General features: G+C 49.6%; 1 protein-coding gene and 1 long non-coding RNA gene across 4 annotated transcripts; both read left to right on the top strand.

Moving 5' to 3' along the window:
• Nucleotides 1-1,418: 1,418 nt before the first annotated feature.
• On the top strand, nt 1,419-8,299 carry C8H10orf143 (chromosome 8 C10orf143 homolog). 3 transcript variants are annotated; one of them, XR_010744087.1, is made up of 7 exons: nt 1,419-1,434; nt 1,772-1,857; nt 5,312-5,446; nt 5,633-5,698; nt 6,471-6,698; nt 6,751-6,785; nt 7,304-7,512. XR_010744087.1 is itself a non-coding variant. In XM_066323410.1 (5 exons), exons 2-5 carry the CDS (start codon nt 1,789-1,791, stop codon nt 6,498-6,500), a joined length of 300 nt encoding a protein of 99 aa, XP_066179507.1. In that variant the 5' UTR covers nt 1,419-1,434; nt 1,772-1,788; the 3' UTR covers nt 6,501-6,768. The 3 variants fall into 3 exon arrangements, 1 of the variants encoding a protein (XP_066179507.1); XR_010744088.1 differs by lacking the exons at nt 6,751-6,785; nt 7,304-7,512 and adding an exon at nt 8,271-8,299 and having other exon boundaries at nt 6,471-6,646; XM_066323410.1 differs by lacking the exon at nt 7,304-7,512 and having other exon boundaries at nt 6,471-6,768.
• A 14,504-nt stretch (nt 8,300-22,803) lies between these two features.
• On the top strand, nt 22,804-23,666 carry LOC136364484 (uncharacterized). The gene is made up of 3 exons (XR_010744153.1): nt 22,804-22,829; nt 22,908-22,943; nt 23,004-23,666. It is a non-coding gene; the product is annotated as an uncharacterized lncRNA (long non-coding RNA).
• Nucleotides 23,667-24,053: the final 387 nt, after the last annotated feature.

Here is a 24,053-nt window from a genome sequence, read left to right on the forward strand (position 1 = left end):
AAGGGACTTGACCTTCTCAAAACGCAAAAGGTTCCTTCCAACCCAGATAATTCTGAGATTTTTTTTTCTCTTTTTCAATCACCTGGAAGCCCTTGAAATGAGGGAGTTAAGAGCAGAGAAAGGATGGAGAAAAAGGGGGGAAAAACTGAGGGGAGAATGAGCCTTGTAAGTCCTCTTCCTCAGGATACAACACCAAACCTAAAAACGGGGCTTTGGGGTGGTACAAAGGAATTTCTCTGCAAAAAGCCAGGGCAAAAGCTGTCAGATAAAAATCGGGTGATGGATGAGGTGGATGTGGCACAGGATGTTTGTGGTGCATCCCATTGTTCTCACCAGCCACTGGAAAACTTGTCACAGAGCCTGGCATGGCACAGAAGATGCTCCAGGCTGGGATTGGGAAGTAGCATGGAAATAATGCAATAAATCTGATTTCTTGGGATTGAGGCTGGGTTTGGTTCCAGCTCTGCAGGGGCTTGGGATGTTCTGCAAACTGCATTTACCTGGATTTTGGTTGGTTTGCTATCAGGCATGGCAAGTGCTAAATGAAAAAAAAAAAGGAAAAAAAAAAAAAAAAAAAGAAAAAGAAAAAACCCAGAAGGATGTGTGGATTGTCTTTTGTGAGACGCTCTCAGACTCGGGGAATGTGACAGAGCATCTCCTGGAAATACAGCTGGAATAAGTGAAGAATAAGCTCCAGAAGGAACGAATGCCTGCGAATAATCTGTATTCTGTCCTGCAGAACTGCCTGGTGCAGTTGGAAGGGCAGAAATGTCTCATTAGAGATGGACGGAGCTTCTCCCTGCCGAGACAGGCTGGGAAAATCAGGATTGTCCAGCCTGGAGAAGGAGCCGGGGTGACCCAAGTGTGACATCTCAGTGCCTGGGGGAGCTGGAGAGATGGAGGGATGGAGGACACGGGGAATGCCTTGAAACCCGAAGTGGGGAGATTGAGATGGGATTTGGGGCAGGAATTGTTCCCTGGCAGGGTGGGGATGGAACTCCCAGAGCAGCTGTGGCTGCCCCTGGATCCCTGCAGTGCCCAAGGCCAGGCTGGACACTGGGGTTGGACATTGGGACAGTGGGAGGTGTCGCTGGGACAGTGGGAGTGTCCCTGTCCCTGTCCCTGTCCCTGTCCCTGTCCCTGTCCCTGTCCCTGTCCCTGTCCCTGTCGTGTCCCGGTGGCACTGGGGGGATTCGGGATCAGTCCCAGGTGTGGCCGGTCCATGACCCGGCCGGGCTCAGCCTGAGCGATGCCCGCGGAGCGGCCGAGACCCGCCGGGACCGGCACAAGAACCGGGGCGGCTCCGGGGCCGTGTTCCAGGGGCGGTCCCGGGGAGATCCCGGAGAGATCCCGGAGAGATCCCGGGCCGGTTCCAGGCTGGTTCCAGGGAGGTTCCAGGGGTGGTCCCAGGCCGGTTCCAGGGAGGTTCTGGGGGTGGATCCAGGAGCGGATCCCGGGTGCGGTTCCAGGCCGGTTCCGGGCCGGTTCCAGGCCGGTTCCAGGGGCGGCTCAGGGGACGGATCACGGGGCGATTCTGGGCCGGTCCCGGGGAGGTCCCGGGGCCGTGTGTCCGGGGCCGTGTTCCAGGGGCGGTTCCAGGCTGGTTCCAGGGCGGTCCCGGGCCGGTTCCGGGGCGGTTCCGGGGGCGGCTCAGGGGGTGGATCCCGGGGCGGTCCCAGGGAGGTTCTGGGGGTGGATCCAGGCCGGTCTCAGGCCGGTTCCGGGGCGGTCCCGGGGCGGTCCCGGGGGTGGATCCCCGGGTGGATCCCAGGCCGTGCCGGTGCCGCCATGGCCGCGGGGCCGCTGAGGGGCCGGCGCGGGGCGCTGGGGCCGGGGGCAGCCGGGGAGCCGGAGTGTGTGAGTGGGGACCGGGGACGGGGATGGGGATGGGAACGGGAACGGGAATGGGGATGGAACCGGGAATGGGGATGGGAACGGGACCGGGATCGGGAGCAGACAGCGGGGCCAGGCTCCGGGCCGGTGCCGTGGTTCCCGGGCCGTGTCGCGGCTGTCCCGGGAGCGGGGCTGAGCTCAGCAGGCTGCGTGAATTTGCTTTTTCCCCCTCTTTTTTTTTTTTTTTCCCGCGTTTTCTCTTCCCCGTTTTCTTTTCTCCTTTTTCCTTATCTTTTTTTTTTCCTTATCCCTTTCTTGTGTCCTTTATTCCTTTACTTATGTTCTTGATTCCTTTTTTCCTTTTGAATTTTTCATTTTCCCCCTTTTTCCTTTCTTCGTTTTTAGGGTTACTGTTTCCCTTTTTTTTTTTTTTTTTCCTTTCCCTTTTTTCATTCCCCTTTTTTTCTTTTCACTTATTTCCCCTTTCTTTTCTTTCCTTTTTTTTTTTTCTTTTTCCTTTTTTTTTTCTTTTTTTTCTCCTTTTTTTCCTTTATTTTTCTTTTCCCTGCTTTTCTTTCCCCCCCCCCCCTTTTTTTTTTTTTTTTTCTTTTCCCTTTTTGTTCTTTTCTCTTTTTTTCCTCTTTTTAATTTTTTTTTTCTTTCTGGCTGAAACCCTCTTTACCAGGCAGCCTCACTAATTCCATATATTTCTGCTCTCCTGGCTCCAAGATGACAGAGAGGAATCAGAATCCCAGCCTGGTTTGGGTTGAAAGGTTGGATTTTTAAGGCATTTGGACTTAGAGGAATATCAGATTTTTAAGGCCACAGCTCCCAGTGTGTCCTGGTTTGGAATTGATCTCCAGGTAGAGTTTGCCAGGTGGATTTGCATGGATCTCACATTCCCTCTGCTTTCCCAAACAGAGCTGTCTTTCCATGGGAAAAAAAAAAAAAAAAAAGGCAGGAGCATCTCCCCAGGGCCATCACTCCCCAGGGAAAAAAGGCAGGAGCATCTCCCCAGGGCCATCATTCCCCAGGAATGCACTGGGGGATCCCAGGAGAGCTGAATTCCTGTACTGGACCTGTTGGAACCCCAAACACGAGGCAGCCCAGCTTTAAAAACGAGATCCAAAAGCAGAAATTGCATGACAAGAACATATGAAACCTGGAGGAAATCTTTTCAAATTGAACCAGAAACACCCCAACAAATGAGCAGAACTTTCCCCCAGCTCCTTCAGGTTGGCTGCCCAGTGGAGCTGGGCTTGGCACCACTTTGGTTTCATCTCTGAGGTCTTTATCCTGCCAGTGAAAACGAGTGGGATTTCCCAGGACTTTGCAGCTGGACAAGAGAGTGACTTCCCTGCAGAGAGACATTTCCCTGCCTGCTGCTTTTCTCATATCCCAGCTGCCTGGAGCAGATCATTCCCTAACAAAAGTGGCTTGGATGCAATCCCTGCTTGCCTTTGGAGCAGCTCTTGGATCCCTGTGGGTCACAGGATTCCTGTAGATCACAGGATTCCTGGATCCTGCACAGGCAGAGCTGGTGCAGTGATTGTTTCTTCCCCCAGACAGAATTCCAGAGGCTGAAGTCTTCCCTGGAGCAGGAGGCTCCCCCAGGTTGGGTTGGTGTGATGAGTTTGTCCCCTCCATCACTGACACCAAGCAAAACCCCCAGAACAAAGGCTGGAGTTTGTTCTGATCAGCCAAACTCCTGCTGGTGTGTGGCCTTGGGTGATTTCTCCCTTTTCCCCCACATCTCACACATATTCCCACTTTTCTGCTGCACTTTGCCTTTCCCTGCAGTACAGGAGGGGTTCTCCAGCAGGAAAGGCAGAGGATGTTTTCCCACTGGGAGCCAATCTCAGGGATTTTAAAGGCCCTCCCCAGACTTTTATTCCATTTTTCCCTTCCTTACTACAGCCCATATTTCACTTTTGGGATTCCCTTCCCATCCTGCTATCCTGCCTCCCTTCCTGGTCATCCCATCTCAGCTCTTTCCCACTGATGTTCCTGGTGCATTGATCCATTTTTGGTTTTCCAGAACTTATTCCAACTTTCAATTTCGTTTCTGTGCTTTCAGTAGCTTGTTAGTTCTGTGCCAGCACATCTCCTTCCTGGGAAATATCGTGCTGGACAAAGAGATGGGATCTTGGGATCCCTTCAACAGAGTTTGTTTGGGAAAAAAAAAAAAATGTCCCAAGTTGTGTGAGCATCTCTGGAATTCAGGCCCTAAATCTGTGTCAGTTTTGTAATTCCCACGATTGTGTTAATTTGCTGCTGGGATTTGGGTCACCCTCCCTTTCCATGGGCAGTCACAGGCCAGGGACGTTCTTCTGAAGGTTTCCAGTCGGTGTTTTCCATGTGGATTTGCAGCTGAACCTCCCCAGTTCCCAGAGTGGTGCTCAGAGCAGGGTTTTGGGGAATCCCTGGTCTTGTGAGGGGTCACTCAGCTCAGCCTTTGGCTTCCCGGGACATCCAGAGCTCAGGGCAGAGCTCCAGGAGATGTGAATGGATTGTGCAGCGCTGGGAAGCTGGGAAAAGGTGCCAATGTCCAGCAAGGACTCAAACCCCATCTGCAGAGATGTTCCCATCACTGGCTTCTGTTCCCTGGATTCAATCCCTCATCCCACACAACTGCCCTGCCCTGTTCCTTTGATAATTCCCATTGCTGGAGCCCTGGGCACTGAGAATTCCCGATTTCTGTGCTCACAGGCACTGACCCCCCAGCAAACACTGCAGTGACCTGAGGGCTTGGAAAAAGCTCCAAAATGGAGTGACAGCCCTGGGATTGTGAGTGTGGGGTTAAATAGAAGTGTGGGATATCACAGGGTGGAAACTCAGAGTTTAAAGGTTTAGAATATAGTAATGTAGATATAAAGCCAGAGGCTTATATCTATATGAAGGTTTTAGGGCATAGGCTGAGTTCTTCTTTCACCTTTTCCTCCATGGCTCTGGGTGAGGTTTTGTAATTGGATAGAAAAATCTCCATTGCAGACCACGAATGTTTGGTTATTGGGTTAAAAGTAAAAACAGTTTGGGTGTCATTTGTTAATTGGACAGTTTGTGCTCAAAATGCCTTGTGAATAAAGAGCTGGAGGCCACTTTTCACTTTGTTAGCCAGGAGTGCTGTAGGGCTCCCAGCTTGTGAGACTGTAACAGAGAGAAGGATCAATAAACACGAGTCCAAACAGGAAACACCATCTTACACATTGAATTCCCACTCTTAACAGAACAGAAGATAAAAAAGCAACACCTCATCCCAACTCCTGCTGGAGTGGAGGCTGCCTTTTCCCAGGGGGATTTATGGAGGGTGGGAGATGCAGAATTCCCAACTCTCAGCCTAATTCCTCACAGCCCGTGATGAATTTGCTGTTCTTCCCAATGGCTGTGGGCTCCTTGGGAGGCACAGGCAGGAAAATCCGGAGAGTTTGGGGTGCTGTGCCTTGCCCAGGGGTGTAAATCTTGCCTTTGGATGTTGCAGAAGAGAGTGTGCAGAGTGCTGGACACCATCCCACGGGAGGCCCAGCTCCTGGATTGTGCCATGGATCTGGATTCCAGGCAGAAATTCCTCCCTGACTCTGCTCCCTGGGCTGCAAAGACAAAGCAGAATTCCGTGGTGAGTTCCCACTGTCCTCTGGGTTTGTTACAAAATCGCTTCTCAAATACATTTTTATGATTTTTTTTTTTTACTTTTCAAATATTTTTTTATGATAAAGCTGCAAACAATTACCCTGTTTTTTAATTATTTTATTATTTTAATTTTTTTTTTTTTTACTAATTTGTGTCTGATTTTGTTCCTCAGATTTTGGAAAATCATGGCAGCAAAGGCACTTCCCAGCCCTGCCCGAGATGTGTTGCTGGAGAATCTGTAAGTGTGGGAATCTGCTTTTTTGGGACAAAAATAAAATAAAAAATACAGATTGCCACTTGTTCCCCAGTATTAGATCCAGAAAATGTGAAGTTTATAACCTCCATGATTGCACTGCTCAGGAATAAAGCATGGAAATTAGAAATGAAGGAGATGGAGTCAGCATTTCAGCAGAGCACTAATTAATTTTTCCAAGCAGCAGTTGGAAAATCTGGAGATTCTCAACATGATTTTCAAATTCTCTCTAAAAAGCAGAATTTGGGAAGTAACTGAAAGAAACAATAACATAACACTTCCTCCACCCCAATTTTAATTGTGCTTGATTTCCTGCATCATAACAAAACATTCAGGAATATTTTAAATTCTGAATAACAGAATGTTCAGGAATCTTATTCTAGCTCCTGTTTGTTTTTTTTTTTTTTTTTCTGTAATTGGGTATTTCCTTTCCAAGGAGTAGGTACAGCCTTGAAAATATTTTCTCCTTCCAGAGGCAAAATGAGGAGAGGTGTGAGGAAATGCTGGATGTTCATAGCAAAATCTGATTTATGGAGCTAAAGGCAAAGTTTCCATCAGGAGCTGTGACTGAGCAGACACTTGATTGTGTTAATTTATTTCCACTCATCCCTGGAGAGGGAAAAAAATTAAAAAAAAAAAAAAAAAGAAAGAAAAAGGGAATATTTGTGATGGTACTCAGGGTTTTAAAATAAAATTTGAAACTGAAGAACTGAAAAAACAAGCTGCTTTGCAATGACCTGACATTTCCTCATTCCAGGGCCACTTCAGTCACATCCTGCACTTCTAGAAATGGAGATGGGGAAGAGGAGCAGCTCTGATTCCCTGCTGGGATCCCCAGGATGGATCCTGGATCCTGCCTCAGCACACCCTGGGGCCACTCAGGGCACGATTGGCTGCAATTTTCCACCTCTTCAAAACGCTGCTGCTCCTCAGGTAGCTCAGAAATTGTCTAAAAAGGACAAGGAAAAGCTGATTTCATCTTTAGGTAGCTCAGAATTTATTTAAAAAGATAGGGAAAGGCTGATTGGATGTTTTAGGTAGCTCAGAATTTATTTTAAAAGGCTGATTGATTGTTTTAAGGAGCTCAAAATTTTTCTAAAAAGGAAAAAATTTGTGTAGAAAGACAAGAGAAGGCTGAATGTTTTAGGTAGCTCAGAATTTGTCTATAAAAGGACAAGAAAAGGCTGATTGAATGTTTTAGGGTAGCTCAGAATTTATCTAAAAAGGACAAGAAAAAGGCTGATTGATTCTTTTAAGTGGCTCAAAAGTTTTCTAAAAAGGACAAAAATTCGTCTAGAAAGACAAGAAAAGGCTGGTTGAATGTTTTGGTAGCTCAGAAGTTGTCTAAAAAGGACAAGAAAAAGCTGATTTCATGTTCACGTAGCTCAGAATTTGTCTAAAAAGGACAAAAATTGTCTAAAAAGAGACGAAAGGGCTGATTGAATGTTTTAGGTTGCTCAGAAATTGTCTAGAAATGACAACAAAAGGCTGATTTCATGTTCAGGTAGCTCAGAATTCGTTTCAGAAGAGAAGAAAAGGCTGATTTCATGTTCAGGTGGCTCAGAATTCGTTTCAGAAGAGAAGAAAAAGCTGATTTCATGTTCAGGTAGCTCAGTGGACTCCCATCTGTGCTGGGAATGAGCCCCAAGAAGGGGATCAGTGCAGAGGTGACTGTTCTCATTCCCAGGATTGACAGAATTCCAGCTTTGGGCTGGAAAGGACCTAAAGCTCCTCCAGCTCCACCTCCCACAGTCCCAGGCTGCTCCAGCCTGGCCTGGGACACATCCAGGGGCAGCCAGAGCTGCTCTGGGCTGGGATCTGCCTGCCCTGGACCTGGATAAATTCACATTTCACTTCCATTCCCTGGGAATTATCCCCAGGTGGAAGCCCTGGAGCTGCTCCCTGGAGTTCCCCATGGCAGAGCAGCTCCTAAACTCTTCCCTGGCCTCTGCAGCTGGATAAAACCACATTTAACTCCTCACTGACACCTCATCAACCCTGATTTTTTTATTCCCAAAGAAAAATATTTTTTATTCCTGCTGCTGGATAAATTTCCAAGTGAACTTTTCCCTCTCCCATGTGATTCTTTGCTCCCTGTTTTCCAGCAGGGCTTTTTTTTTTTTTTTCAATCAGTCAGGCTGGGAATAAATTGCAGTTTAATTGTCTGCTCCACTGAAGGCTTTTAATAGTGATACCTGTTTGTTGTTTTTTTTTTAAATAGATGGGTTTGTAATTTATTTTGGGATTTTCCAGGATCATGGAGCTGGCACAGGCTGGGGCAGTGAATATTCCTTTAAAGCAGATTTGTGTCAAATCTGCAGTGGAACCACAGAGTTATTTTTTTATGCCTTGCAGAACTCTGAAATTCTGTTTTCTTGATGAAAAACTATATCAACTTTGCATTTCCTACTGCTGTGGTTTGTACACAGAATGACCAGAGTGATGCTTTATTTACCTGTATATAGAGAAAAAGGCCCCTGGCCTGTTTTTAATTCAGGTTTAAAGGATCTAAATCTTATTTTTAACTTTGTATTTTGTAAATTGTTCCTTACAAAAGCAGGAGCATTAAACACCACTTTGGCTGCAGCGTGGGATTGTCTGGTTGTGTTATTCCAGGAATGATTCCTCAGGACACTGAGGAATAAAGGTAAATAAAACCTCTGATGAGAGGAAGAAATGCCTTGTTTATGTCCTGTAAAATCTTTGTAGGAGGTTTAGTTGCTCACTTTATTAATTTGATGGCAATTCCAAGTCCACTTGGCATCTTGGCTGCCAAAAAAACAAAGATGGAAAAACCAAAATATTGGGATAAGTGGGGTTTAAAAGCAACCTGCATCTGACAAGCCAAGACTTGCCTGTTGAAATGACTCCAGTTAATATATTTAAATTTATTTTTGTTTATTTTAAATACTATAATTTATTGAATAGGTTTAAAAATCCGTGCTGTTTATGTCTAAATTAGTTGCTTCCAACCTCAGCAGCTCTCCTGGGAGCGTGGTGTGATCCACAGTCACACAGAAATAACTCTGCCTTTGCCTTGATTACCACAGGTAATTAACAAATTAACGCTCACACTGGGCATTTCCTCCCACATCAGACTTCCACTCAGCATCCCTGGGTGTCCAGGCTGGGTGCTGTGAGCAGGAGCTGGGCATTGAAGAGGTTGGGACCTGCAGCTTTTGTTGCTCCTCTCCCACATTTCCCACTGGTGACAGGTGCCTTGGGGACAAGGTGACAAGGGATCAGCAGCTCCCCCTGCCCTGGGGACATCAGCACTCAGCCTGTCCTCTCCCTTCTTCCTCAGTTGTTCCAAAGGAAGAGGAAGGAAAGAACTTCCTCAGTTGTTCCTCTCTTCTCAAGGAAGGGAAAAAAAACCAAAAAAACAACAGTGGCCACAATGTTTAAAAATGCAGGAAAAAATAATTAAAATAAAATCCCAGGAAGATGCAACAGAATCCCAGAATTGTTCAGGTTGGAAAAGGCTCTCAGAGCATCGAGTCCAACCATTGCCAAGGCCACCACTGCCCATGTCCCCAAGTGCCACATGCACAGGGCTGTGACATCCCCCCAGGGATGGGCACTCAGCCCAGCCTTTTCCAGGAAGGAATTTTCCCAATATCCAACCTGAACCTCCCCTGGCCCAGCCTGAGGCTGTTTCTTGTCACAGAATCCCACAACAGTTGGGGTTGGGAGAAGTTTTTTTACAGGAAGGGTGATAAAGTGCTGGAATGTCCAGGGAGGAGGTGGATTCACCCTCTCTGGGTGTGTTTAAACAAAAGATGGAATGTGGCACTTGGGGCCAGGGTTTAGTTGAGGTCAGGGTTGGGATGGACTGGATAATCCTGGAGGTCTCATCCAACTTGGTGATTGTGATTCTGACCCCAAATCCCCCCCAGTGCCACCGCTGCCATGGCAGGGACACCTCCCACTGTCCCAGGGACACCTCCCACTGTCCCAGGCTGCTCCAACCCCAGTGTCCAGCCTGGCCTTGGGCACTGCCAGGGATCCAGGGGCTGCTCTGGGCACCCTGTGCCAGCCCTGCCCACCCTGCCAGGGAACAATTCCTGCCCCAGATCCCATCCAGCCCTGCCCACCCTGCCAGGGAACAATTCCTGCCCCAGATCCCATCCAGCCCTGCCCACCCTGCCAGGGAACAATTCCTGCCCAAAATCCCATCCAGCCCTCCCTTCACCAAATAACTCACACCAGCTCTTTCCCTTTCCTTACTGACTCTTTTAAAAACCACTCAGAATCCTTTTCCTTCTCAGCTTTGCACATTTTTCCTTCTCAAAAATGCACATTTTAGAACTTCCCAGGCTCTTTCCTTGCTGAGCTCCTGGGTCAGGGACTGAGGCACCTGGCACTTGCTGGGAGTTGTTGAGTTCAGAGAACTGAACTTTTCTTTAAAGGCTTTTTTATGTTCAGGACTGAAACAAAGCAGTGTCCTGTTGGTGCAGGGAGTGCTCAGGGCTTGGGATGGATTCCTGCCCCTCTCCTTGTGCCTGTGAAGATGAGGGTGGTGAGGATGAAGGCTGCTGCTCAGGAGGGTGTTCACGAGCCCAGGGAGGATTTGGGGGGATGTTCACTGTGTGGTTGTCATGGAATATTCACATTGCACTGAGCTCTTGTTGATCCCAGGGCACAGACAAGCCAGGGCAGTGCAGTGAGAAGCCATTCCTTGTGTCCTGTCCCTCCAGCCCTCATCCCAAATCCCTGCCCAGCCTTTTCCCAAGGCTGGAAAGAGCTGGCCTTGGCTCTGCTGTTCCTGACCCTTTTTCCAAGCCCAGCTCCTGCTCTGCTTCTCCATCCCATGGGATCATCTCCTCCTCCATCCAAGGGGCTTTTCCTTCCCCCCAGGACGGGCAGGATCAGCTCCCAGGGCCTCCCCGTGGTGCTGCTGGCCCTGTGGAGGCAGCTGGGGATATCTGTGTGTGATTATTGTGGGATATTACGGGGTTGTTACTGCGACAATCCCGAAATCGCCGTGTGATATTTGCTTGCAACACGGGGTGTCATTCATGAGTTATACATAAATGGCAGCTTTACATATTTAAAAGGAACATGGACTGCTTCATATCTGAAGTATGGGTCCCGGGGGAGAACACCACCATTTGATCTATTTTTGATTAAAATGTAAAAATTAAAAATTAAATCAATGGTAGTCGAACTCCTCGGGGAAAACATACTTCAGTTATGAAGTATTCCCCGTAGTAACCTTGAGAATCTTACAGCTGTATTGTCTCATCTGTAGGTGGTCTTTTTATGTCTCACATAATTAAAATGAATTGCTGGTAGAGAACCCCTACTACTGCATACAGATTTATGGACCTGGAGGCACCTCCACTCCCAGACAAACAGGGGCAGCCTCGGCTCCCTCTGCAGCTGTGCCTCTGGAGTCTGGGCATCTTCAGTGGGGAGTGATCCTTTCCTGCTTTACAGCCCGGGAGGAGCAGGCTCTGGGGGAAGGAATGGCCAGGATCCCTGGGGTGGGAAAAGCCCTGTGCCTCATCCCCACCCTGTCCCCAGCCCAGAGCTCTCAGTGCCACCTCCAGGGATTCCTGGGACACTCCAGGGATGGGGATCCAAACCTCCCTGGGCACTGCCAAGGCCTGAGCTCCCTTTCCAGGAAGAATTTTTACCCCATTATGCAAAAATGGGATTTTAAGGACTTTCAGGGCTCCTTTTCTGTTGGTGCTGTGAGGGGTTTGGAGCTGTGGGGGAACAGGAAAAGTTCCCTGCCAGAAGGGGCTGGGGCAGGGACACCTCTGCTGCTGGGGCTTGGGTTGGATGGAGATTTCCTTTTGGGAAGAGCCTTTGGGATTCTGGGCTTCAGGATCCCAGAAATGAGGTTGGAAAATCCCTCCCAGCCCAGGGAGTCCCCCTGTGCCTGTCCCCAGCCCAGAGCTCTCAGTGACACCTCCAGGAATTCCTGGGACACTCCAGGGATGGGGATCCAAACCTCCCTGGGCACTGCCAAGGCCTGAGCTCCCTTTCCCTGGGGAAATTCCTGCTGCTGCCCACCCTGAGCCTGCCCTGGCCCAGCCTGAGGCCGTTCCCTCTCCTCCTGTCCCTGTGCCCTGGGAGCACAGCCCGACCTGTCCCCTCCTGGCAGGGACTTGTGCAGAGCCACCAGGTCCCCCCTGAGCTCCTTTGCTCCAGGCTCAGCCCCTTCCCAGCTCCCTCAGGAATTCTCCAGCCCTTTCCCAGCTCTGTTCCCTGCCCTGGCCACGCTCCAGCCCCTCCAGGGCTCTCCTGGAGTGAGGACTCAGAGCTGGACGCAGCCCTCGAGGTCCCTGTGGTGGCACAGGGGGACAATCCCTGCCCTGCTCCCGCTGCCACAGTTTCAAATACCCAAGGAACCCTTTGCTGCTCTAAGCAATGGCTAAATGTCACCAGAACATGATTGTGAAATTGGATTTCCTAGGAAAATGTGCTCTACACAATCTAATGCAACTTATTTCTAGCAAGCTGCTTTGTCAGGCTGCCTTGGAATATGGGAATGTATATTTGATAAGATTAGAGAATCGTGGGGATCAGGAGAAATAAGACTCCAGACTTTGCATTCCCATTTTCACCCAGCTGAAGGACAAACATGTCATTTGTTTTGTGTTTGGTTGTGATTCTCCTGGTCCTGTTAATGTACCCACAGCAGTGGCTTGTGACTGTGCATCCTGCTCAAGCTGTGACTAAAACTTCCCCAAGAACAATTCCATAAAAAAAGAAGGGTTTGGAGGCAAAATGCTCGGATTTGTAGAGAAAAGAAAACAACTCCAACAATAAAAAGCATCAAGTCTGAGAGTTCCACGGTGCCTTGCAGAAACAGTTTGTAATAAGCAGCGGGAGCGTTCACATTTCAGCGTAACACTTGAAAGGAAATGTCTCTGATCTTTGAGTTTCTTTGGAGAGGGGAGTTTTTAATGTATAATCAGACTAAAATCCTCCTGTAATTGCACAGTGAGGGGCCTGTGAAGTTTGGGGAAGGCTGCAGATGGAACAGGCACCTACAGGAACACAAAGGATTTTCCTCCTGTGTGGAGGCAGTGCTCATGTGAGGTTCCCCCAGGTGCAGATTCCACCTGGAATCTCTCTCCCCCACTGGGATGTCCCCTCGTGCTGGTCACTGATGGCTCTGAGCAGGCTCCCTGGTCACTGAGCAGCGAAATTCTGTCAGCCCTTGGACACCAAATTTGTGCTGTCCTTCCTTTCCCTTTCCCCTGTTCCCAGCCCAGCCATGCTCAGACTCCATCCAGCTCCTTGGGAAGCTTTTCCCCCTCAAACCATTAACATTTGCCTCTTAATTAAGTGGAATCCCAAATTGGTTTGGGTGGGAAGGTGTGGCTTTTTGTCTCCTTGTCCTGTTAGAGCCGGGATTAAAAGTTTGAGAGACGTTTTGTGTTGGACTCAGAAGTTTTTTAATTCTTACCCATGTCGCAGTCTCACAAGCTGGGAGTTCTGGCTCACAAAGTGAATAATGGCTCTGTCTCTAACTCTTTTCAAGGCCTTTTAAGAACAAACTGTCCAATTATGAAATGACACTTAAATTATTTTGACTTTTAACCCAATAACCGACCACCCCTGGCCCACAATGAGGATTTTTCTGTCCAATTACAAAACACCACCCAGAGCCACGGAGGAAAAGGTGAAAAAGAAGGATTTAGCCTCTGCCCTAAAACCTCCATCTGGCTTTATATCTATATTACTGTATTCTGAACCCTTAAACTCTGAGTTTTGCACCCTGTGATATCCCACAGTTCTATTTAACTCCTCACTCACAATCCCAGGGCTGTCACTCGATTTTGGAGCCTTTTCCAAGCCCTCAGGTCACTGCAGTGTTTGCTGGGGGTCAGTGCCTGTGAGCACAGAAATCTGGAATTCTCAGTGCCCAGGGCTCCAGCAGGAAGGGGGCTCAAAGCCCATCCTAGACACTTTCCACTGTCCCAGGCTGCTCCAGCCTGGCCTTGGACATCCCAGGGATCCAGCAGCAGCCACAACTTGAATCCTAATTTATTAATTAGGAGGTAATTAATTAATTCAGAGGTGTCAACACACCTCTCCTTTTGTCAGCCAGGCTTGTCTGTGCCCTGGGAACAACAAGAGCTCAGTGCAATGTGAATATTCCATGACAGCTCCTCAGCTAAAATCACACAGTGAACATCCCCCCAAATCCTCCCTGGGCTCGTGAACACCCTCCTGAGCAGCAGCCTTCATCCTCACCACCCTCATCTTCACAGGCACAGGGAGAGGGGCAGGAATCCATCCCAAGCCCTGAGCACTCCCTGCACCAACAGGACACTGCTTTGTTTCAGTCCTGAACATAAAAAAGCCTTTAAAGAAAAGTTCAGTTCTCTGAATTCAATAACTCCCAGCAAGTGCCAGGTGCCTCAGTCCCTGACTCAGGAGCTCAACAAGGAAAGAGCCTGGGAAGTTCTAAAATGTGCGTTTTTGAGAAGGAAAAATGTGTAAAGCTGAGAAGGAAAAGGATTCTGAGTGTTTTTTAAAAGAGTCAGTAAGGAAAGGGAAAGAGCTGGTGTGAGTTATTTGGTGAAGGGAGGCTGTTTCACTGAAGATTGGGTAATTTAGAGCAGTTAGTAAATAACATTCCCAGTTTTCTGGCTGGGTTTATGGCCAGGGTTGCTTCACTTGTGCTGAGCATCCTGTTGAAGTCGTTCCAGTTCTGGTAAAAGCTGAGTCACGAAATCCTGTCCTGTCCAAACTTTGCTTTCTCAGTCCCTGTGTGCAGCAAATCAGTTCATTTAGGGAAGGGGAGGGAAGATTTTCTCAGTCATTTCTTGACCCCAGTGTTGCTCCCAGTGCTGAAGAGCAGCGGGGTGGGTCAGGTTTGGGCTCTTGCACCAAGGAACTTGGGGCTCTTATTGCTCCTGCTTGGGATGAGGGAGCGCTCCTGGAGCAGCCTTGGGGTTAAGGACCTGATTCCCTTGGGGGGATCCTCCTGAGCCCTTGGTGCCCACTGAGAGCACACCAAGCCTGGAATAAAATCTTGGAATGGTTTGGGTTGGAATGGATCCCAAATCCCCCCCAGTGCCACCCCTGCCATGGCAGGGACACGTCCCACTGTCCCAGGTGCTCCAACCTGGCCCTGGGCACTTCAGGGATCCAGGGGCAGCCCACTCTGTGTGCTGAAAATTCCTCCTCGGTGTGGGGGGTGGGAAATTGCTGCACCCAGAAATGGGCAGTGGGTTTAAATTAAATTAAAGCTCTGCTGGGTGAGAGATTTGCTTGAAAGGAGCAGAACAATGAGTTCATACAGCGGCAATCGTTCAGGGCACTGCCACAAACACAGTGCCAGAGTGGACAGGAGTCGACATTTCCATGGGTTTATGGTGAAAATAGAAAATGTCAGGTTTGACCATCACTACATCTTTAGGAATTTCGGTGTAACAAAGCTTGAGCCTGAAGGGAAAGCCAGGCAGCAGAAGTTCTGCTTTTTAATAATATTAAATTTGGAATTTGTGGCCTTCAGCTGAAGGAGGGCAGGGCTGGGTGGGATCTGGGCAGGAATTGTTCCCTGGCAGGGTGGGGATGGAATTCCCAGAGCAGCTGTGGCTGCCTCTGGATCCCTGGCAGTGCCCAAGGCCAGGCTGGACACTGGGACAGTGGGAGGTGTCCCTGCCATGGCAGGGGTGGAAAAAGATGAGCATTAGTGTCCCTTCCAGCCCAAACCAGTGAGGAATTGTATGAATTTCAGCCTAACTGCGCCCAAGGAAAGGATCCACGTGGAGCTCACCTCACAACGTGATCGGGACTGACTCAAACACAAAAGTTGGGTTTTCCTCCTGGAATAACAGGGGCAGGTAAAAGAGAGCTCCGTGGCATTTCAGGTTTTGTAAAGCAGATGATTCAACAGCAAAGGATGAATAAATAATGAAGGAAAGTGAGATTATAAATTGCACTTCCTCATTTGAGAGGCCTCTTGTCCTGATTGATCATTATAAATGCGCTACAAACTTCGGGTCATTTACAAAATAATAGAACGCTTTAAGATTACCCTTAGCTTTATGTAAATGTAATTTTAATATTCTATCTTCATTAATTATCTAATCTTGGGAGCAAATAAACTCCTGACACAATTCTGTAGCTATTTTGCCGGCAGGATTTCCTTTGAAGTCGGCGGCGGTTGTAAGAGGAAGTGGATGACAGGAGTGAGCCTCACCAGCACTTTTAGAAGAAAAGGAACTTAAACAGTAGCTGAAAATCCAGACTTCCTATGGGCACAGAGCTATTCCTGCGCTGCCACACGTTCATTAGTGCCAGAAAAGTGGCGTTTTATTCCCGCTGCTCCTGTTCCAGAAGCGTGGAAGGGGTTTGCTGCCACCTCCTCCCAGCCCTGCTCTCCTCCCTCCGCTCTCAGCGCAGAGCCCGGCCCTGGATGAAGGCCCAGCGGGGTTCAGGGAGCTGCAGCTGGACCTGCTGCACCTCCACAGCTCGATTTTCTCTCTACAGCAGGTTTGCTGCTCGTGTCTTTGGCAGGTGGGGCTGGGCGAGCGCGGCGGAGCTGGGGAGCATCACCACGGACGTCACAGAATCCCAGAACGGTGGCGTTGGAAAAGGACCTCAAAGCCCATCCAGTTCCCACCCCTGCCATGGGCAGAGCACCTCCTGCTGTGCCAGGCTGCTCCCAGCCCTGTCCGTGCAGGAATTGATGTCAGCTCGGACCCAGGGAAGCCTGTGCAGCCTCCCACCCGTGCCCCTCCTCGGTGTCCCGTCCCTGTGGAGACGCAGCCTGGATGTTTTTCCACCTGAGCCTGAATTTCACCCAGCTCGACGCATGTAAATGCTCATATTAAAAGGAATTCATTAATAACTTCTATTTCGTTTCTTCAGAGCAGAAAGTGCCAAAGCAGAGCGTGGCGTAGGGAAGTGCTGGGTTCAGAATCCCCACCCGGCCCAGGCTGCGGCTTGCTGCTCCCCTCAGAGCTCCTCAGCTGAGACAACAACCTGCAAGTGTGAGCTCTGCCCTTCCAGAGCTGCTCTTTCCTTCCCCCAGCTGCTCTGTGCCAGGTAGGGCTGGATTTTCCAGGCTGTCATTAATAATCCCATCCATGCCCGTCGATTATTTTGGTAATTACCTCTCCTAAAAAGACTGCTGAGGGTGATTACAAATCTGGCTTGGTTTTGACTGTCTGTTTTCTGAATTCCTTGACTTTGTCTAACAGTATAAAGAATGTTCTCTGTGCTTTCCCAATGCCCGGCACTGACCTCGGGAGTATAAACCTAATAACACTACACTGATGGACTCATCTGCAAACTGCTCAAAGTTGGCAAATTTAAACTTCTTTGCATGCAAAAAACGCATCAAACGAACATTAAGGTCCAAATTCTGCTCTTCTGAAGGTCTGCATCTTCAGAATTTGAGAATTCTTACTCGCCCTGTGGCCAGGGCAGCCCCCAGGGCTCTGCCCATCCCTCCCTGTGCCTGGGGCTGGGCAGGGGCTCCCCAGAGCTGCCCACCCCAAAGCTGCCCCAGTCCCGGGGCCAGGCACAGCTGGATGTGCCATCCCTGCTCCATTTTCCCACCCCCAAACCGGCCTGACCCTTCCTGAGTGTGTGGCAGCAGTAAGGAAATCCCATTATTTCAGGAACACGCCGGCGGTGACCACAAGGCTGTCTGAGCTGACCGCACCACCAGGGCTGGAGTGTCCCTGAGCGGTGTCCAGGGGTCACTCCTGCCCAGCCCACGGGGCTGCTGCTCTCCCCGAGGATGGATCCGCATTCCCAGGCTGCTTCCCGACTCCAGGCTGGCGCTCCACAGCCGGTAACTCATCCCTGCCACCACAGGAAGGAGCTCCAGCACTGCTCGTGGAGCCGAGCTCGGCCCTGCGGCTACCTGGGCTCGCATCTGCCTGAACAGCTCTATTTGCTGCAGCCCCTGCATCCATCCTGAGTATCCTGTGCATCATCCCGAGCATCCTCTGCATCCATCCATCCTGAGCATCCTCTGCATCATGCCGAGCATCCCCTGTATCCATCCATCCATCTCACCATCCCCTGTGTCCATCCTGACCATCCCCTGTATCCATCCTGAGTATCCTGTGCATCATCCCGAGCATCCCTTGCATCCATCCATCCCGAGCATCCCCTGTATCACCCTGGGCATCCCCTGCATCCATCCTGAGCATCCTCTGCATCCATCCCGAGTATCCCCTGTATCCATCCATACATCCCACCATCCCCTATGTCCATCCTGACCATCCCCTGTATCCATCTCGAATATCCTCTGCATCCATCCCGAGCATCCCCTGTGTCCATCCCGCCATTCCCTGTGTCCATCCCACCATCCCGTGTCCATCCCCTGTGTCCATCCCACCATCCCCTGTGTCCATCCTACCATCACCTGTGTCCATCCCGCCATTCCCTGTGTCCATCCCACCATCCCTGTGTCCATCCTACCATCTCCTGTGTCCATCCCACCCTTTCCTGTGTCCATCCCACCATCCCTGTGTCCATCCCACTATCCCCTGTGTCCATCCCACCATCCCCTGTGTCCATCCCACCATCCACTCTGTCCATCCCACCGTCCCCTGTGTCCATCCCTGTGTCCCTTGTGTCCATCCCTGTGTCCCCTGTGTCCATCCCACTGTCCCCTGTGTCCATCCCACCGTCCCCTGTGTCCATCCCGCCATCCCTGTGTCCATCCCACCGTGCCCTGTGTCCATCCCTGTGTCCCCTGTGTCCATCCCGCCATTCCCTGTGTCCATCCCACCATCCCTGTGTCCATCCCACCATCCCTGTGTCCATCCCGTGTCCATCCCCAGCCCACAGCACTGGGAATCCTGCAGGGAGCTGGGCTGTCCCCGCAGCCAGGGGATGGAGGGCTGCAGCTTGGGGATGACTCCTGAGTCCTGCCAGCTCCAGACGTGTCTCCTCGGCCACCTGCCTGTGTCCCGTGTCCCGTGTCCCGTGTTTCCCCTGCGGGATCCGTGATTCCAACCCGGCCATGGTGTGTTTGTCTGCAGGGAGAGCTCCCAGAGTGACCCCTGCAGCAGCTAAAGGTGGGCTCGGGTATGGATCAGCCCTTCAGGAGCGCAGCCAGTGCTCCTGGCACGGCTCACCCACCCCGGGGCATCACCAGGCTGGAGAGCTTCAGGATCACCCAGACCAAGGCAGCCCTAACTGCTGGACTAAGCACGGCGCTGAGTGCCACATCCAGGCTGGGTTTAAACACAGGCAGGGATGTGACTCCCTCAGCTCCTCAGGGAGACCATTCCAGAATCCCCAATCTCCACAGGACATGGAGCAGAGGGGGCAGAGGGGGCAGAAGAGCAGCAGCAGGGTTGGAATCAGCCCCATGAGTTCACAAGAGTCATCTGGCCTCAGCAGTCATTCAGCTTCCTGCTCTCCAGTGGGAACATCCACAGGCAAACCTTCCATGGAAACTCACCCCAATCCAAAATCCCATCCCAATCCATCCCAAAACCTGCCTCAACCGATCCCAAAACCCATCCAAACCCACCCCAATCCAAAACCCCACCCCAATCCATCCCAAAACCTACCTAAACACACCCCAAACCCACCCCAATCCAAAACCCCACCCCAATCCATCCCAAAACCTACCTAAACACACCCCAAACCCACCCCAATCCAAAACCCCATCCCAATCCATCTCAAAACTTACCTAAACACACCCCAAACCACCCCAAAACCCACCCAAACCCACCCCAATCCAAAACCTCACCCCATTCCATCCCAAAACCTGCCTCAATCCACCCCAAACTCCACCCAAAACCCACCCAAAACCCACCCCAATCCATCCCAAAACCTGCCTCAACCAATCCTGGCACCATCTTGCCCAGAAGGACTTCTCAGAAGTGGAAGGGGATAAATTAAATTAAATTAAATAAAGCATGAATTAACCATTTGTGGCTGCTCCAAGGGGTTCCCTTGTGTTCCCCTCCCTGTTGCTCATGGTTCCAACTGAATCCCAGGCTGGTTTGGGTGGGAAGGGACCTTAAATCCCAGCCAGTGTCACCCCTGCCATGCCCAGGGACACCTTCCCCTGTCCTAGCCTGCTCCAAGCCCTGTCCAAGCTGGATTTGGACCCATGTCTTTGCCCAAAAATGTGAGAATTCTGCTAATTCTACAAAGGAGAACGTCAGGGGGGTTCCTGGGGGGTTCCTGGGGCTGTCAGGTGGCTCAGGGACCCCCAGCCCTTCCCAAACCCCCTGTCCTGGGCACACCTGAGTGCTCCCAAAGGCTGCCCCAACCTCCTGCCCTGCTGTCAAATATATTTCAGCATCTTTGCTCACATCTGTGTTGAACAAGAAGTATTATCTCCAGGAAAAAGTGTCCCCTGGCAGCCTTCCAGTCACCTCCTGCCATAGCCTGAGACCAGGAATTATAAAACACAGGCAACAACAACAAAAGGAATAAAAATACAGCAGATAAGTGGGGTTTGTGTAAAAAATTAAATTTAAATATGTTCACGAAATACACAAGTGGAAACCACGTGGTCTTTGGCCCTAATGTGTTACAAAGAGAATTTCGGTTCCAGGACACCCCCAAAGGGGACAGACCTTTATTTAGGCAACTGAAAAAAACCCCAAATTCAAAGCAAATTTAAAAATCAATTACTTAAACCAACCTTCCTCACTTTTTTTTTTAAATTTTTTTCCTGCAGATTTAAATCATGATTAAAAGCAGTTCCTTGGCTGATTTCAATCAAAGCACACAGTCTCTCTCTGCTGATCTCAAGCTGTTAAATAAGAAACAGAAAATCATCAATAACCCATCTGTGGCACAGATGAGGAGCAGCCCCACGGGGACTGCTGCTCCCTGGTGCTCATATGGCAATCCCGGGATTTTTGAGGGATTTTTATTTTTTTTTTCCTCAGGAGCCCAGAGGAACCCTCAAGAAGGAGTTTGTCCCTTCAGGTGTGTGACATGAGCCAGAAGCGAGGGCTCACACATCAGGGTGGTCACCAGCTATTTACAACTCCCTAAAAAAAAAAAAAAAAGCCTAAACGCCTTTAAAAGGCACAGACAGCGATTGTATTTCCACCAAAATCACTTTTCCTCAGGGTGCCATCCCTGCTTTGGGGAAAACTCACACAGGGATAAGGCCAAGACACCTGGAGATGATGGAAACCTGCAGGTCAGGAAAAGAATTTAGGGAAGGAAAAAAAAATCCAAAACGACCCAAAACCCTCAAAGATGATCAAGTCCAACCACTGCCATCCCTGGCAGGATGATAAAAGGAGAAGGAACAAACTTGTCAGGGAGAGGAGGAAGAGCAGGGGAGCGCAGGGAGGGTGACTGGGTGCAGGGGTTTGCTCGGAGCCTTTTTCCCAGGGATGGGAAATTCCCTCTCGGCTGCAGCTCCCCGGTTGTCTAATTGTCCTTGATGTATTTTGTGTCCCCCAGGAACGCCATGCAGACCTCGCAGCTCCAGATGTCTGAAGATTATGCAGGAAGCTGGTAAACAAATTCCTCCTCTTTTTTTCCTGCTAGCAATTAGGGAACGTAGGAAGAACACATTGCTGAGCAGGCGAGGCATCCGCCGCAGATATTTCATATGCATTTATAGCCACTTAACGCCTCTGGAAGGGTGATAAACACCGACTATTGTAAATCTGTTGGATCACCCCTTGTTGCTACAAAATCCGGGGAAAAAAAGTCAAAAAAAAAAAAAAAAGTAAAAACGAAACAAAATAAAACAAAACAAAATAAAACAAAACAAAAACAAAAACAAAAAAACACACAAACAAACCCAAAAAAACCCAACAAACAAACAAACAAACAAAACCCCAAAACCAAAAAAACCCCCCCACACACAAAAAAACCCCAAAAAACAAGAAAACAAAAAACAAAAAAACAAAACAAAACAACCAACCAAACAAACAAAAATTAAAAAATAAAAGAAACAAAAAAAAAAGGAGGAAAAAAATAAGAGAGAAAAAAAAACCAAAAAAAACCACCAGACATTGAAATAAGAGTTAAAATCGGGACAAATTAGTGATTATAACTTTTTCCATATTAACTATCAAGCATTGGGGTCACAAAGCAGCTCTGCCACTTTCCCCTTAGCAGATTTTTGAGGTGATTTCAACTTTTTTACCCCAAATTTGGGTCGGGAGCAGGTCCTTGCCTGGCTCCTGTGCCTCCCCTCTCCATGAATTTCTCTGCCTGCTCCACAATCCTGCCCTAGGAGGGACGGCTGAGGTGGCTCCAGGAGTCTCTGCCAGCATTAATTGTTATGATTTTAGAGCCCCACAGGGCTCAGACTCTGAAAAAGGAGAAATTCCTTCAAAAGATTGGGGAAAAAAAAATAAAAAATCCAACAGAAAATAAAAATCCCAGGGACAGAGCTGGGAAAGCTGGGAAAGGGAATTCCAGGGGGAATGAAGGGACGGTGCTCCTGGAAAGCCACACTGCCTCGTGCTGGAATTCTACAAGTTGCAGAACTTTGGGAGCAGTTAAATTCATTTCGTGGTGAAAAGGGGTTTTATCAGTGCCATGGAGATCTCCGGGACAGTTCAGTTCGGTCTCTGTTTCCAAGAACTGAGCTGAGAGATCTCTTTTCATGGCTAAAAATCCCCCCAGTGCAGCATCTTCCCAAACAAACAGCTGTGCCAGAGCGGCTTTCCCATCCTTTTAGGCTGCATTTTGGTCTAAGGACAGGCAAATCGCCCTGGAGCAGAGGGAAAATCCACGAGGAGATGGAGCTTTGGGGTGTTTGGCTTCTGGCAGCTCAGTGGCCACCAGGCACCTGAGGGTGCCCAAGGCTCTGTCCCGGCTCCTGAGAGAGCCCTTGGCTCTGTCCCTGCTGTCCCTCAGGGAGCACTGGTCACCTCCTGGGAGTGCCCAGCCCCGGGGGGACATCCACAGCCACCTGCCCCAGCATCCCCAAAATCCCCAGCTCCGGGATCCCCAGAGTGTAACTTGTAGTGACAGATTTGAAAGATCCTTTCTTTGACATTCCCTTTCATCCAGGTGACTCTCCTCCAGTTGCATTTTCCATCCCAAACACCAACGAAGACAAAGGATGAAGAAGGTGAAGAAGAAAATGAAGAAGAAGATGAAGAAGAAGAAGAAGATGAAGAAGAAGGTGAAGAAGATGAAGAGGAAGGTGAAGAAGAAGGTGAAGAAGGTGAAGAAGAAGGTGAAGAAGAAGAAGAACAAGATGAAGAGGAAGATGAAGAAGGTGAAGAAGAAGATGAAGAAGAAGATGAAGAAGAAGGTGAAGAAGAAGGTGAAGAAGAAGATGAAGAGGAAGGTGAAGAAGAAGATGAAGAAGATGAAGGTGAAGAAGAAGATGAAGAAGAAGATGAAGAAGAAGATGAAGAAGGTGAAGAAGAAGGTGAAGAAGAAGGGCTTAGACAACTCCCCAAATCCTCCATATTGCTTCACATGTATTACTAAATACTAAAATCTCAAATCTGCGTTTTTCACCCTGTGAGGCCACACGGTTCCATCCAAACTCCACACCCACAGCCCCGGGGCCATCACTCAATTTTGGGACCCTGCTCCATGGCCTCAGGTCAAATGTGGTGCTTGCTTGAGGCCCAGTGTGTTTTAGAACAGAAAGGCTGACATTTTCAGCCTCCAGAGTTCCAAAATGCCAATGCCTCCGGTGCCAGGAGCCGCAGAGGGGCTGCAGGGCCTTGTGACCATGGGCATGGTGCCATCACCCTCCTCACCTCAGGCCATCACACTGAATCACATCGTGCCCTGCTTTTGTACATTTTTGTTCTTGTAACTGAAGAAATTCTCCTTCTGGACGCTCCTGGGCACTGCCCTGCCCAAGGGACGAGTCCCAAATGCAGGTACCAGAGCCAAGGCCAGTGCAGCCTCAGCTCCTGATCCCTTTGGGAGAGTTTTTCCATCCTTTAGAAGCATCCCTGGACAGCGCTAGGGACAGTCAGGGCTCCCAGCCACAGTCCAAAGGCAACTGCTGCGCTTTGCAAAGTGTCTTTTCACCCCATGTGACATTTTTCCCCCCAAACAGAGGTGTTGGTGAGGCCCAAGGTGGCCCAGAGCAGGGTGCACTGGCCAGGTTTGCTTTGGAGCCAGGCAGAAAGGCTTTGGTGCCACCCCTGCCTGGGGAAAGGGCACGGGAAACCCGAGTCTGGCCTTTTCAAACCTTCTCAAATGAAGGTTTAAAATAGCCCCCGGGAGCTGCAAATCCCGGGGTGGGTGACCAGAGCAGCTGAGATGCTCCTGTCCAACCACGAGTGAGGCAGCAGCAGGAGAATGAAGTCACTGAGCCAAGTGATGTCTCCATCAAGCAGCGCTCACGGGGTGCTCAGAGCCCCCCGCCTCTGAAAAGGGCATTTTAATTCCCCTCCTAATTTCTCTTTAGTTCTGAGGCAGAAATAAACTGCCA

This window comes from Sylvia atricapilla, chromosome 8 (genome assembly GCF_009819655.1).
Source record: "Sylvia atricapilla isolate bSylAtr1 chromosome 8, bSylAtr1.pri, whole genome shotgun sequence".
Classification (NCBI taxonomy): Eukaryota; Metazoa; Chordata; class Aves; order Passeriformes; family Sylviidae; genus Sylvia; species Sylvia atricapilla.